Raw genomic sequence first — 13855 nt, forward strand, 5'->3', positions numbered from 1 at the left:
TTTGCTGAGCTCTATAGAACTTTGCATCTGCAACTGCCTACTTTGCACTTCTACTTGGATGTCTAATATACATTTTAATTTCAATACGTCCAAAAGACAACTCTTAATATCCCTCTCATAATTGGTTCCTTTGAAGTCTCTCCAATTTGAGTAAATGGCTTCATCATTCACCTGATGTTTAAGCCAAAAATCTGAGCATCATCCCTGATTTATTTTTCTCACACTCTCATATCCCATTTAACCATGTGTCCTTTATTTTCTACTTCCAACCAGCATCGCAAATTCATTTACAGCTCTCCGTTACCAGCAAGTAGCACCCTAGTCTAAGCCATCATCATTTCTTTCATATAACCATGTTCTCATACGTACTGGCCCGTTTCTTCCTCTCCGGTCTCAACTCACAGTGCTCTCCCCTGTCACCCACACAACTTTAGCTCCACGAGTCTCCTTCATATTCCTCAAACAAGCCAAGCTCTGGGCCATGCTCAAGATTTCGCTTTTCTTTCTTCTGCCTGGAATGCCTGGAATACTAATTCCCACCCCAGCTTATCCCATGTCTGACTCCACCTTATCTTTCCAGACTTACTTGAGTTTTCACCCTCCCTAAAGCAGCCCACCACCCACCTTATCACATCATCTTGCTTACATTTACTTTATAAAGTATTTAAAACATTCTGTACTTTATTAGCCAGTTTAGAATGCTTACCAGTTTGCAGTGTTTTCCCCCTGACTAGAAGACAAGTTTGATCGAAGCAGAGATTGGGTCTTTTTCACGCATGGCTGTTTCCCTTTAACTAAAAGGAGGAATGTGTGATACATAGTGGGCATTCAATAAATATCTGTTAAATAATTGAATGGATAATAAAGTAAATGACTGATGTCAAATTCCACTGAGATTCCCTAACCTTTGAATTTCTACCCAAATGATTCATCTCTAGTCATCAGTGATAGCTAGTTACCCAAGATAAGTTTTCTTGCTTTATTCATTTACTTTTGATTCTGCCTGGGGTCAATCATTTTTTAACAATAATAATAATAAAATGTTTGGGGATGCTAGTGGGAAAAGCAAAGACAATGATGCTGATATATTCAGACTATATCCCAGCTGATGGGTCAGTATCTAAACAAATGATGTCCACCCATCAATCATTCCTCTACTTCCTGCAATTGAATTTCCCAGGAGGAGTCAGCAGATCCTCTCAATCTTGAAGATTGACAAGAAGTCCCTGTGGACTCCCTAACTCTACCCAAGATGATCGGGAGGGGTCCTTGACGCTAAGATTTTAAAAGCCCCACTCTCAGAACAAGACAAGAAAACTCATAGGGAAAGTTACAGTTATTGCAGGTTCTGGAAAGGAGCAGAACATGAAGGTAAGTAAAGGTTTTACTTGAGACTTTTCAGTTATTTTATAAAACACTTTACAGCTTTTTACCTATTTTATGTTTAATAAGTGTTTTAGAGGCTAAAGGATTTTAAACAATATGCCTTTAAAATATCAAAATCATTTGATTTTATTAAAAAGTTTTTTTCCTGATTCACCTAATTCCTCACTTGAGTTAATGAAAATAATATATTTTTAAATATTTTTTTGAAAAAGAACTCTTTGTGGATTAAATAGAAGGTAAACTGGGGAACTCCCTTCTCCACATACTGAGTACTAAAACAGAAAATAGCAAAAAAGTAAGGAGTTTGTAATTGTCCAGGCGTCAAGGAAGGAAGCAGAAGATTCTACAGGCACAGAAATGATTCTCTTTGATTGATCTTTTCCTGCAGGGATTGAGAAGTCTGGTGGCAACAACCTTGGCTCTTTTCCTGGTGTTTTCTTCCATGGGAAACTCCAGCGGTGCACCGCAGGTAACCAAGTGCACTTGGGGATCCTGGGTGGGCTATCACTCTCTTCCTTCCTCCCTCCCTCCCTTCCTTCCTTCCTTCCTTCCTCCCTATCTTCCTTCCTTCCTCCCTTCCTTCTTCTTTCATTTCCTCCCTCCCCCTCCCCACCTCCTCCTCCTCCACTGCTTCTTTTCTTTCCTTCCTTTTTTCCTTTCTCTCTCCCTGTCTCTTTCCTCCCTCTCTTCCTCCCTTCTTCTTCCTTGCTTTCTCTTTCTCTCTCTCTCATTCTCTCTCTCCCTCTCCCTCTCTCTCTCTCTCCTCCTCCCCTCCCTCCCTCCATCCCTCCCTTTTTTTTTTTTCCTAATAGAGGACTAGGCTGTACTGTCTTATTAACTGCTTTTCTCTTCTCCCCGGGTTGCAGAGACTCTTTGAGAGAAGGAATTGGACTCCTCAGGCTATGCTCTACCTGAAGGGCGCACGTACGTTCCAAATACTTTGCTCTTCCTACAGCAATAAAGGGAAGACCCTTAGGGGTGCATGAATCCATGGGACAGACGAAGAACTGTGGGGAGAGAATAATATCGAGTTTGTTCCCCTGTTCATCCTCGTCTCAGTTCATCAAGGAAAAGGGACGGGGTGCGGGGGAGGGAAGCGGTGGAAAGGGAGGACCCTCTGATTATTAGAAATCCCCCATCCCAAACTGGAGGGTTGCTGGCTCTGGGCACAGAGGAAGAGTCCCGGGCTGCCTGGCGGCATCGCCCCGGCTGGGGAGCAGGAGCCCCGCCCCCAAGCCCAGTCGTGGGGCGCGGGCCTCTCCTCCTGGTCCCTTCGCCGGCGCCTGCCTCTGCCCGGGGTCGGAGCGCCCGAAACTTGGCACCGGCGCAGATCTCGACCACGAGCGACCGGCCGCCGCCGCCGCCACCGCCGTCGCCCCGCTCCCGGCCTGGGGACTCGCGGTGCCGAGCGGCTGGTGTCACCCCGATCGCCCGGGCCGGGCGGGCGCTGAGCCCCGTGTGTCGCCTTTGCAGAGGGCCGCCGCTTCCTCGCAGACCAGAGCCGGAGGAAGGACCTCTCCGACCGGCCGCCGCCCGGTGAGTGACCGAGGGACCCAGGGGGCCGGCCGGCGACTTCGGGCAGCCCGGCGCGGGTTGCCAGCTGCTCAGACCGGCCTCGGGCCGCCAGGGTGTGCCGCGGTCCCCAGGGGGCGCTCCAGGGACCGGCCAGGCCGGGGTTCAGCTCTGAGGGGTGAGGAGGGGTGGCCAGAACTGTGCAGCTGCCCCCGGAAATGTCCCTCCCCCTTTACGACAGGACCTTTACACAGTTTCCTCTTAAACACCATTGTTGTTGTTATTAAAATATTGTCAAATATTACTAAAATAGAAACTTCAAACCTATGTCTCCATTATATTACTACAAAAAGCAATCAAAAGGTTCAAAATCAGAAATAGTTACTCAGTGGGGGCCATTAAGAATGGGGCCAGGGACTATTATTTTTCATGATAAACCTTTCCATGCCATTGGATTTAAAAGATAACAATATAATTAATTTTGATACATATTAAAGGTTGAAATGCTAAAAATAAAAAGTATACAACTCATTTTGGAAAACACCAAACACTGTGTTGAGCACAGAGTAGTTGCTTAACAAATGTTTGTTTACCTTCAAGCTTGCAGGGTCGTTTAGCTTATTTACTTTATGAGATTTGTTTTCCCACCACAGCTGCTCCCACGGTTTGTGTTGAATCAGGAAAGTTTTTCTTCTGTCAACTTAGATTTGAAGTCATTTTGAATATTTCGCAGATACTCCTTCAGTCAAATAATTGCCTTTACACGTGGGAAGATGGTAGCTTATCTCAAACTGTGTTGGAAGTGACAAGAGAGGAAGTAGTGCAGGCGCCGTGCAGGATCACATTTCAACCTTTCTGCCCAGACATCCCATATTTATCTCTGAAGGGTGACAATTTTCAAACACTCTCAATCTTTGTGTGTGTGTGTGTGTGTGAGGAAGACTGGCCCTGAGCTAACATCTGTTGCCAATCTTCCTCTGTTTGCTTGTGGAAGATTATTGCTGAGTTAACGTCTGTGCCGGCCTTCCTCTAGTTTATGTGGGATGCCGCCATAGCATGGCTTGATGAGTTTGTGAATTTAACCACTAGCCACCAGGCTGGCCCTGCAAGCACTCTTAATCTTAATCCTCCTTGCTTTCGCGAAATTCTCTGTAGTATATAGTTTAAATTATCTTCTGTGCCCTGTAATACACAACATAACCAATTGTAAGTATCGTCCAAGGGAAATGTGAAAATGTTTCAAATTATAAAAATCAGCCTTTACTGATTCACCTGCGGCCGGTGGCATAGTGGTTAAGTTCCCACCCACTGCTGTGGGGCCCTAGGTTCTGATCCCAGTTGTGGACCCACACACTGCTCCTCAAGCCACGCTGTGGCGGCATCCCACAGGGAGGAGCCAGAATGACTTACAACTAGGCTACACAACTAAGTACTGGGGCTTTGGGGAGGGAAAAAAGAGGAAGATTGGCAGCAGATGTTAGCCCAGGGCCAATCTTCCTCACCAAAAAAAGATCTGTTTCACAGAGGTTTTCCTAGCATTATAGCATACTGGAATATAATTTGTGTATATGAATATTTAAATACTAATAGACTATGTATACATTTTTGTTTCTCCAGAAAGACGAAGCCCAAACTCCCAACTACTGACTCTTCCAGAGGCGGCAGCTCTGTTACTGGCTTCCTTGCAGAAACTACAAGAAGGTACAAGTATAGTGACCTCTTTCAACTGCAGGCAGAGAAGCTTTGATTACTTTTGAAATTCTATGTTAAATACAACAAAGTTACTTTTATTTATTCTGCTTTTTAAAAATAATTAACAGTTACCACCCCTCCCCCCAGAAATTCACAGTGATGTTTATTACATAAAGACCAGTATATTTCTCACTAAAGTAAGTCCCTAAAACTTAAAAACATTTCCTTGGTGAGACTGGGACGTTTCATGTGAATTCCAAAATCTATAGCCTATTGTAACCTTTATTTCTCTTAGAACTCTAGAATAAAAAGCTCAGAGTCCAACTATAAACAGCTTCATTTTATAGTTAAAAAAACTGAGACCAAAAGAGGTTTAACTAATTGCAAATCCAATTACTCACTGTTAAAGGTTGAACCCAGTGAAAATGCTGAAAATCAACTATTTTTACTTACAAACAGAGCAGTTTCATATGGGTCACCCTCATCGACATGGGTCAGTTTTGATTCTAAGCCTGTGTAATTTTCACTACACTGTACAGTTTCTTCTATACCAAGATTAGGTGTAATCTCCAAATAGAGACACTGTCCACGTAGCATTAAAACTAGTAGATGAATTACTGTGTCTCAGTAACAGATTAGCAAGGGTCTTGGAGTATATAACAGGACTGGGTTCAAATCCTGGCTTTGCTGCTTTACCAGCTAGGTGACCATGAGCCTTAGTATCATTATTGGTAAACTAGAATAATGATATTCATGGGCAGGAATGCCATGAGAGCCAAATGAAGCAAGGTACAGTCATGTGACACATAATGACATTTTAGTCAGTGATGGACCACATATATGACACTGGTACAGTAAGATTAGTACCAGATAGCCTAGGTGTGTAGTAGGCTATACCATCTAGGTTTGTGTAAGTACCATAGAGGAGGAAGAAATTTTCCTCTAGCCTTCTAGGTTCTTCTGGCTGGTTTAAGAATTAAATTGACATGAGACAGATTAACAGGAGAAAAATAGACCAAAGTTTAATAACATGGATACATGGGGGAAACTCAGGAAAACTGAGTAACTCACCAAAATGGCTGAAGCCTTCAACCTAAATACCATCCTCAGATAAAGGCAAAAGATATCGCGGGTGGGGAGAGTCAGGGCCCTCAAAGGGAAGGAAGGCAACTCACAGGTAGGTGAAAAGGAGCAAACGTTTGAAAAACAAGAGTTTGACCACAGAGAGACAGAAGAACACAGAGGGGAGCCCAACAAACAGGCTTTTCTAGGTTCCTCCATGTCTCCCACTTAGTTCATGTTATGTTAAGGTGATAGCTGCTTCTTGAGATAGGTTTTTTTAATCTGAATTCTTTTAGTCAGTTAAGGGAGAGGTAATAAGAAAAACTTTCTGAGTCTTTCATTTCTTAAAAATGCTCAGCTGAAAATAATCCTCATGTTAAAAAGCCACATTTTTGGGGTGGCAAATTTTGTTCCCCTTCAGTACACTCTATGATGTTCGCACAACAGCAAAATTGCCTTATGACACGTTTCTCAGAACATATCCCCATCGTTAAGCAACACGTGTCTGTACATAATTTTTATTACTATTTATAATAGAGGTCATCAAACCATAATAAATAGACCTAGAATTTTTCCTTTCAAAAATTGTAGTGTTGCCATATTTATAACAATTTTAATTTTAAAATGTATAAAAAAATATAGTGGTGATCAGGTGGTCAAAGTACGGGCTGCTGGCCTAGTGCTCTGACACTAGGGCCAATGAGAAAGCACGTGTGCTCTGCGCCTAGTATTGGACGGGCTATGTGAGGGAGGGGAAGAGCGCTGGCTTCAGGTTATGACTTCGTTGTGAAAAAATACCAATCAGAAGCCAATGGAAGAGAGTGGGATAAAGGGGTCTTTTGAATTCAGAGCAAAGCCAGGGCTGACTTGGGTGAGTAGGGGGGATTATAAAACTTAATTCAGCAAATATGCGTTTCTGCCTGTTGGATGCCAGCACTGTGGCAGGCAGAGAAGAAAGCAGATTAAGCAAAAGCAAGAGTGAGAGTGGCCTGTGCAGTGAAAAGGTAGGGGGAGCAGTCAGTGGAATAGCGGAATGTAGGAGTCGTGTTATGACAGAGCTATGAGAGCGGCTACCACTATTACTGCTACCTCTAGCTGATAATTATTGAGGGTTTGCTATAATGCAGTGTGTCAGGCGCTGTTCTAAGCACTGGATATGGATTAATGCATTTAATTCTCACAGTAGCTCTAAGAGGTAAGCACCCTTATTATCCACAATTTACAGATGAGGAAATAGAGGCACAGAAAGATTAAATAACTTGCCTACTATCACGTGGCAGGTACATACTGGAAGTGGCATGAAGAACCGAAGATGACTTATTATTTATCTGAGAATCAATAAGATGCGCTCTGGATTTTCAGCAGAGAGATGACATTGTGAAGGAAGATGAGTCTGGTTATGGGATATACGGTAGCAACAAGAGTCATAACAATAGCCTACAATATGGGAATCTCTACTGAGTGTCAGATATTTAAAGCTTATCTATTAATTAATCATTGCTGTTGCTAATTAATTGATGCTAATAGCTCAGAAAACTGGACTTTCCAGGTGTGTTTACTTTCCTAAAGTCACACAGTCAGTAAGAAGTGATATTGGGATTCTAACTCAGGTCTGTGTGACTCCACAGCTCTTTCAATTATGCCATGCCACCTCTCAAGTGGATTGTATTGAAGAGGAAAGGCTGGAGAGGAGAATCAGTCAGAAACCAAGGAAGTAAGGCAGGAGTGAAGTGATGAGGTCCAGTCAGTCAGTGGGAACAGACAGAGAGGTTCCATTCTGAGGTATCCAGGAAGGAAGAAAGATAACATAGGATAACTATTTGCTAAAAGTACAGAAGAATCCAGAGTTTAAGCACATTTTTAAGTGTTTTGTGTAAGCATTTAAAATTGTGATGCTGATAAGATATGAACATTTCTGTGGATATAATTCAGGTTCAGGTTGAGGTGACAGACATTCCAGTGAATGAAGGTGTAGAGGTCGGTGATTCTCTACTATCCATCTGTAGACTGGCTCCATCAGAGTTAACTAGAGAGCTGGCTGAAAATAAAGATTTCTTAGCCTTAGGCCCAGAGATTCTAATTATGTACTACTTGAGTGAGGCCTCAGAATCTGCATCTTTAAGAAATTCCTCAAAACTATTCCCATGATCAGTCAGGTTTGGGAACAACTGGAAATTCAGAGCCAGTTAATAATAAAGGTTGAAACCATGAAAATGGAAATCACTCCCAGGCCTCCGATGTAGTGGGAGAAGGGCAGAAAATAAAGGATTACCTTGGAGAATACTCAGAGATCAAGAAGACAGTGAAATCAGTGAAGGGACATTAAAAGGAGCTGGCAGAAATGTTAAGAGGAGAACCAGCATAACAGAGTCCAGGAGTCAAGGAGGGAAAGTTTCAAGGAAGGAGTGATTAGAAATGTCAAATGTAGCAGAATGCTTAGTAAGAATACAGATATCAAGGGCAAAAGAAGATAATCGTGGCTAGGAAGGGTCACTGAACAGCCGTTTACAAGACTTCCGCTCAGCCCTTGCCCAGTGACACGATTTGCTGCTGCCGAGCCCTTTCTGACACCTTGTCCAGAGGCAATTTGGGACAAGAAAGTGAACTGCAGAGCTAAGAGAAAGAAGGTACTAGCTGACGTGGCTCTCAGAACTCTGGCAATGAAAAAGTGAGAAATAGTTGAATAACAGGTAGACGATGCTGCTGCATTCAAGGTGATCTTTCCTAAACTCCACTCTTGGCACACTTCCTGATCCTTGAGGTCAGTAGGAGGAAAGTACTGGTGGAGACAGGTTGATAGTGAAGGTTTAGATTTGATTGCTGGAAGATGTGCAGAGCCAGAAAGGAAAGCGAGCTAGAATGGAAAAAGGGAGAGCTAATTTTCAAGTCGGGGAGAGGGATCTTCATTAGAAACCTTAGGGGAAGGATGTGATTATACATCCCTGTTTCACGTCTTGTTTGAAAAATAAATTTTTTTAATTATTGAAGTTTCCTAAGTGGCTTGTCTCTGATAATGAGGTAAGGAAACAAAATTTTATTAATCTAAGTTGATGAAAAGTATCAATGCAAATAATCCATAACCAATCTATAAATGAAAATTTGGAGTGAGTTTATTGTGAGCCAAAATGTGAGGACCATACAGCCCAGGAAGGAAGGAAGGGCACCAAAGAAGTGGGGTGTACAGAGTGGTTAGATACCCTCAAAGAGCATGTTTCACATATGATTGAAATGTCACTTTTACAATAGTCATGAGACTCCTCTGTCGGCACAGCGATTGATGGACACAGCAGGTAGTAGGTATGCTGTTTCGGTGCACACAGCAGGGAGCAGATCTATTGTGGGGTGAGCACAGCAATCAGTTCCTAGCCTAGGGAAAGATGCTTATCATTAAGGAAATGCCAATGTGGGGGAAGTTGCACCTTTTTCTTAAGGCCATTTGTTCTTGTCTGTGGGACAAAGCAAATACTTAAAGCAGATATACAATGCGTGCTCAACGGCCATGTCAGGTCCTTTTGGAAAAACAAAGTCAAGCCAATTAGGTTTACACCAAATGGCTTCCTCATATACTCCAATATATCCTACTGCTTGTCATTTCTGTTCGTCAAAAGTCATAGATTCCTGTATGATGTATTAATCACTAGTCATCTTTGCTATTTTTATTCTAAAGTCTCTAAGTATTATTGGGAAGGCTCTTATTTTTTTTTTTTAAAGATTTTATTTTTTCCTTTTTCTCCCCAAAGCCCCCTGGTACATAGTTGTATAGTCTTCGTTGTGGGTCCTTCTAGTTGTGGCATGTGGGACGCTGCCTCAGCGTGGTTTGATGAGCAGTGTCATGTCCGTGCCCAGGATTCGAACCAACGAAACACTGGGCCGCCTACAGCGAAGCGCGTGAACTTAACCACTCGGCCACGGGGCCAGCCCCAAGGGAAGGCTCTTATTTTATGTGGCGGATTTTTATTTTAGTGAAGCATATACAGGGATGCCTTTCTTGCTGGTTTTTTTCCCCCTTCCCTTTAAAGAGCAACCCATTATCTGCAATATTTCAAAATGTGCTAGCAGTTCAGGTTAAAAGTTAACCCAGACGTTCAAATGATATTGGAACTAACTGAGGGAATGTGGTTTTATCTGGAGATGATCTCAGAGAAAATTAGGAGAGGCATTTTGCCTCTGGAAGCTCACTCTCCCTACCCCATTGTGGGTTTTAGCCTTTCTACCTATTTTTAGAGTCCCAGAAACTGCTATCATCTGACTCAGTTATCCCTCCCCAGATGTGATTCCCCATGCTCTGAAGTTTTGCAATCCCGTACAGCTAACAAGGGTCTCTTCTTTTTGTCTCATTTCCTCCCTAGACCTCTAGCTCGGCTAATAAGGGAATATTTGCAAAAGTGTTCCTACTTCATCTTTCCCAAGAAGCTTCATTTCAATAGGAAATAGAGACAGTACCTTGATAGAAGCCAATGGTTCTAATGGTGGATATTTAGACTTGAGACATACTTACAGCAAGACACGTGGCCTTTTCAGATTTCTACCAAACATACCACATTTTCGTTTCATTCATTTTGGAGATTCAGATTTGAAATGTGAATACTCCCATGTATCCCAAGCTGAGGGGGAAAATTTTAAAACCAAATCAATGAAAATCCAACTTTTTGGATTTTCAGTAGCAGAGTGCACAAGCTAACGTAACGTAAGGGACTAAATGTTTATTTCCTGAGGTTCTCTTCAAATATCTTTTCTTCTTTTAAAACACAGGCTGGGTGTTTATTTTGTATAATTTTTTTTTTTACAGCTGGAGAAGAAAATTTTGATCAAACCAGATTCCTAGAAGACAGTCTGCTAAACTGGTGAAAATAGACCAGATTACATTCAATTACAGTGCTGTTCTTGCTGAAAAGATGAACCACGTGAATAAAACCCGCAGACCCTTTTACTTCATTTGTAATCTTAGGAATACGCACAGCTAGATTTATTCTTCTGGATGCAAAATAATGTAGAGTTCTTAGCAGAGAACTTCATTGCCTTCTTTCATTGCTTCCGGTCCTGTTTAGATCACTTTGTGTCTTACTCTTGAATTTTTTAGAGCATTTTTGATTGTAAGGCTGAAGACCCATTAGACTGTTGTCTTTTGTTAAAACAGATATCCATTTTGGTCTAATAATTGCTAGCGGTCGGTTTTTCCATGCTGTCACCCACTTGCATTGTCTTGTCACTCAGCAGTAAATCTCCCTCTCTTTCTCCCCTTTCCCATCCCCAGGGAGGGTGAGGGAGAAGCATAGTGGGATGGGAAAGAACAGAGTGTGATTCTCTTAGCAGTTCATCCAGGAGAGGTAAGTTGTTAAGAAGGGAAGTGGGAGCGGGTGAGTGGGCAGGAGGCCTCTGGTAGAACGCTTCAGTGTGGCTGAGAGAGGTGGCTAGAGGTGAGGCTGGAGCAGGTGGAAGCTTCGCTGATGTTCCACAGCCAGGAGCTCCCCCTTGTGTTCTTTGGAGACCTCCCCGACTTTAGACACATGGGTCTAAAAGTTACTGGGAAATAAGCAAATGGAGACACACTCTGCTCCTGTGTACATTGTACAAAAGGAACAAACCAGTTTTTTAGAGGTAACCCATTTTCCATGGCTAAACAAACTCAAAGACTGCCTACTCCAGTTGACTAGAACTCTAGTCTTTATTTGACATCAAACATTACATAAAGGTACCCTGATAACGTAAGTGCATGGTAATATCCCTAATTTGTTTCTTTTCAAAGTCAACTTGGGTTCAATACTATCTGAAAAAAAGAAAAAAAAATATATATATATGCACATACATATGTACAGCAAACACAATAATATATTTATTTGGAATTATGACTATCATGTTAATTATTTTTGACCTAATTGAGAATATTATTCATAAATACCATAAGTGGAAAGTATTATTAATTCTTACTATCATCAGTATATAGCCATTACTCAGTACTAAGGAATATTTTTGTGTGAATGTCTTTGTAACTTGGAATTACAGTTTCATTGTGTTGTACAGTCAAAACTGTGCTTATAAAATTTGTCTGTATCTTGTTTCATAATTCAATAACGAAACTATATTCAAGTTAATGAAATTGACCTCTGTTGAAAAAAATATAGCATTAAAAAAATCTGTGGTATCATAATAGGCAACTGTCCTTAATTATAATTTGATTTTAAAGTGGATTTTTCTGAACAGTGCATATGTCCAATTTATTGAGAATTATTTCTTCAGTTCACAAAGACTTGTATATATTGGCTATTTAAATATTATGCTTAGTCCAAGAATACTTTTCTTTTCTTTTCTTTTTTTGTTTTTGTTTTGTTTTTGGTGAGGAAGATTGTCCCTGAGCCAGTCTTCCTCTATTTTTTATGTAGGACGCCTCCACAGCATGGCTTGATGAGCAGTGGGTAGGTCCACTCCCAGGATCCAAACCTGCAAACCCTGGGGTGCCGAAGCAAAGCATGCAAACTTAACCATTAAGCCACCAGACCAGCCCCCCAAGAACACTTTTTAAATCTATCTTATGAAAAAACTAATTCCCACAATTAACTAGAACCATCTCAAGTATTTCACGCTAAAACAGAGTTTTTAGAAGCTTTCTAAATGACCAATAGCTGTTAAAATACTATCAGCTCCAAGTATCATAGGGACTTGAAAACCTTGAATGTTCTGCCATACAGCTGTTCGGATGAACACAGTAGGTGCATAAAGGCCCCTCTGCCCAGATTGCTGTAACTTTCTATCTCCCTTAGGGTGTCTTTGCAATTCTCTTTATTTCTATCTTTTTCAAAACTGAAATGAACAAGTGATCAGCAATCCAAAAATTTTCACATGGTATAGCTTGTATTTTAAAATTGGGAAATATCTGCCTCAAACACATGTCCAGGTACTCGGGCCCCCTCACCTCTAGACTGGACTTGCAGCCACTCTCAGCACAACTGCAGCTGCTCTTCTCCTCTTTGCCCTGTATCCTACCTCCCCTGTGGTTCTCTGGCCGCCAATGTGGGCTCTCAAGTATTCTTTATTTCCCTGGGGTTCCCCAGTGGATGCTTCCTCTCTTCCCATACCACCATTGTGATCCTGAGAGAGGCGAGAAGGCGAAGAGGCCCTGCCATGTTAAAGTCAGCTGCCAACTAGCATTTCTTCTTTACCTGGTTATGAGAAATAAAGGTCTATATCCTATCAACCTTGAGTTACATTATTTTACTTTGGCTGCAGGAGAAAGGGGAGTTGGGAATATAACCTGTTGGTCTTGTCCTGCTGGACCATAAATTCCTTTAGGAAGAATTCGTTTCTCATTTGATTTGAGATTTACAAGCACTATGTAAAGGTGGCAGTCGTATCCCCCACATTACTTCGTAGAAATTTAGGCTCGTCTTAAATGAGCCTCTTTGGACTTTCCCAGGTTCACTTGACCAATCCCTCTTCTGAGTTCTCCTTGTGCCTTGGAAAACTGTTAGAATAGCACTTGTAACATTTTATATTCTCATCAGTTTATGTAAAACCAGCTCTATTCACCCTAACTCTTAATGATGGAAGGAAGGATGGTACAATGCATTAAAAAAAGTCCTGCTGTAAGCTGGTCAGGCACACACAATTTTCTATAGTTTCTGTCCTCCAACTTATGAATACGTACATGTTTTAAAAGCATCCATTTTTTTGTACCTCTATTTCTCCCAATTAGACCATTCATTTATGCAACTACTATGTGTAAGGCATTGCGCTAGGCGCAATCATCTGCTAACAACCATATTTGTTGCTCCTCACTGGGTTTTGTCAATCTTGGAGAAAGGATAAATATATGGCAGGAGCAAGGGGATGCAGCTCAGTGGTCGCAGTTGTCTCAATAGAGGACCGAGTCCTGGGCAGAAACCCTGATTCCCACACATGCCACTCAAAACCAGGTGTTTGCAAGTCAGTTAACTTCCGTGTGTCCTATCATTTGTATGCATTTCTAATCAGACAACTATTCTTTCACTTTAAAAACAGCTCTTGAATTTTGAAATTTTATATTAAGAAGGTATTTTACGGAGTAGCTCATGCTTTCACTAACAGTGGACTAGCCAATTACCAACCAAGAGTATCATCTGAATATACACATTGTGTCACTTTACTAGGAATACATTTTCATGGTTATCGTAACAGTGAAACTCCCTTTTATTATGAGATCTTTCTGGCAGTTCAGCAAACGAGTATT

General features: G+C 41.7%; 1 protein-coding gene across 1 annotated transcript; it reads left to right on the forward strand.

Moving 5' to 3' along the window:
- The first annotated feature begins 1201 nt into the window (after window positions 1-1201).
- On the forward strand, window positions 1202-11840 carry SPX (spexin hormone). Its single transcript, XM_014832450.3, has 6 exons — window positions 1202-1371; window positions 1775-1855; window positions 2253-2310; window positions 2860-2922; window positions 4516-4599; window positions 10442-11840. The coding sequence occupies exons 1-6, from the start codon at window positions 1366-1368 to the stop codon at window positions 10498-10500; spliced, it is 351 nt and encodes a 116-aa protein (XP_014687936.2). The 5' UTR covers window positions 1202-1365; the 3' UTR covers window positions 10501-11840.
- Window positions 11841-13855: the final 2015 nt, after the last annotated feature.

Source organism: Equus asinus, chromosome 22, assembly GCF_041296235.1.
Source record: "Equus asinus isolate D_3611 breed Donkey chromosome 22, EquAss-T2T_v2, whole genome shotgun sequence".
Lineage (NCBI taxonomy): Eukaryota > Metazoa > Chordata > Mammalia > Perissodactyla > Equidae > Equus > Equus asinus.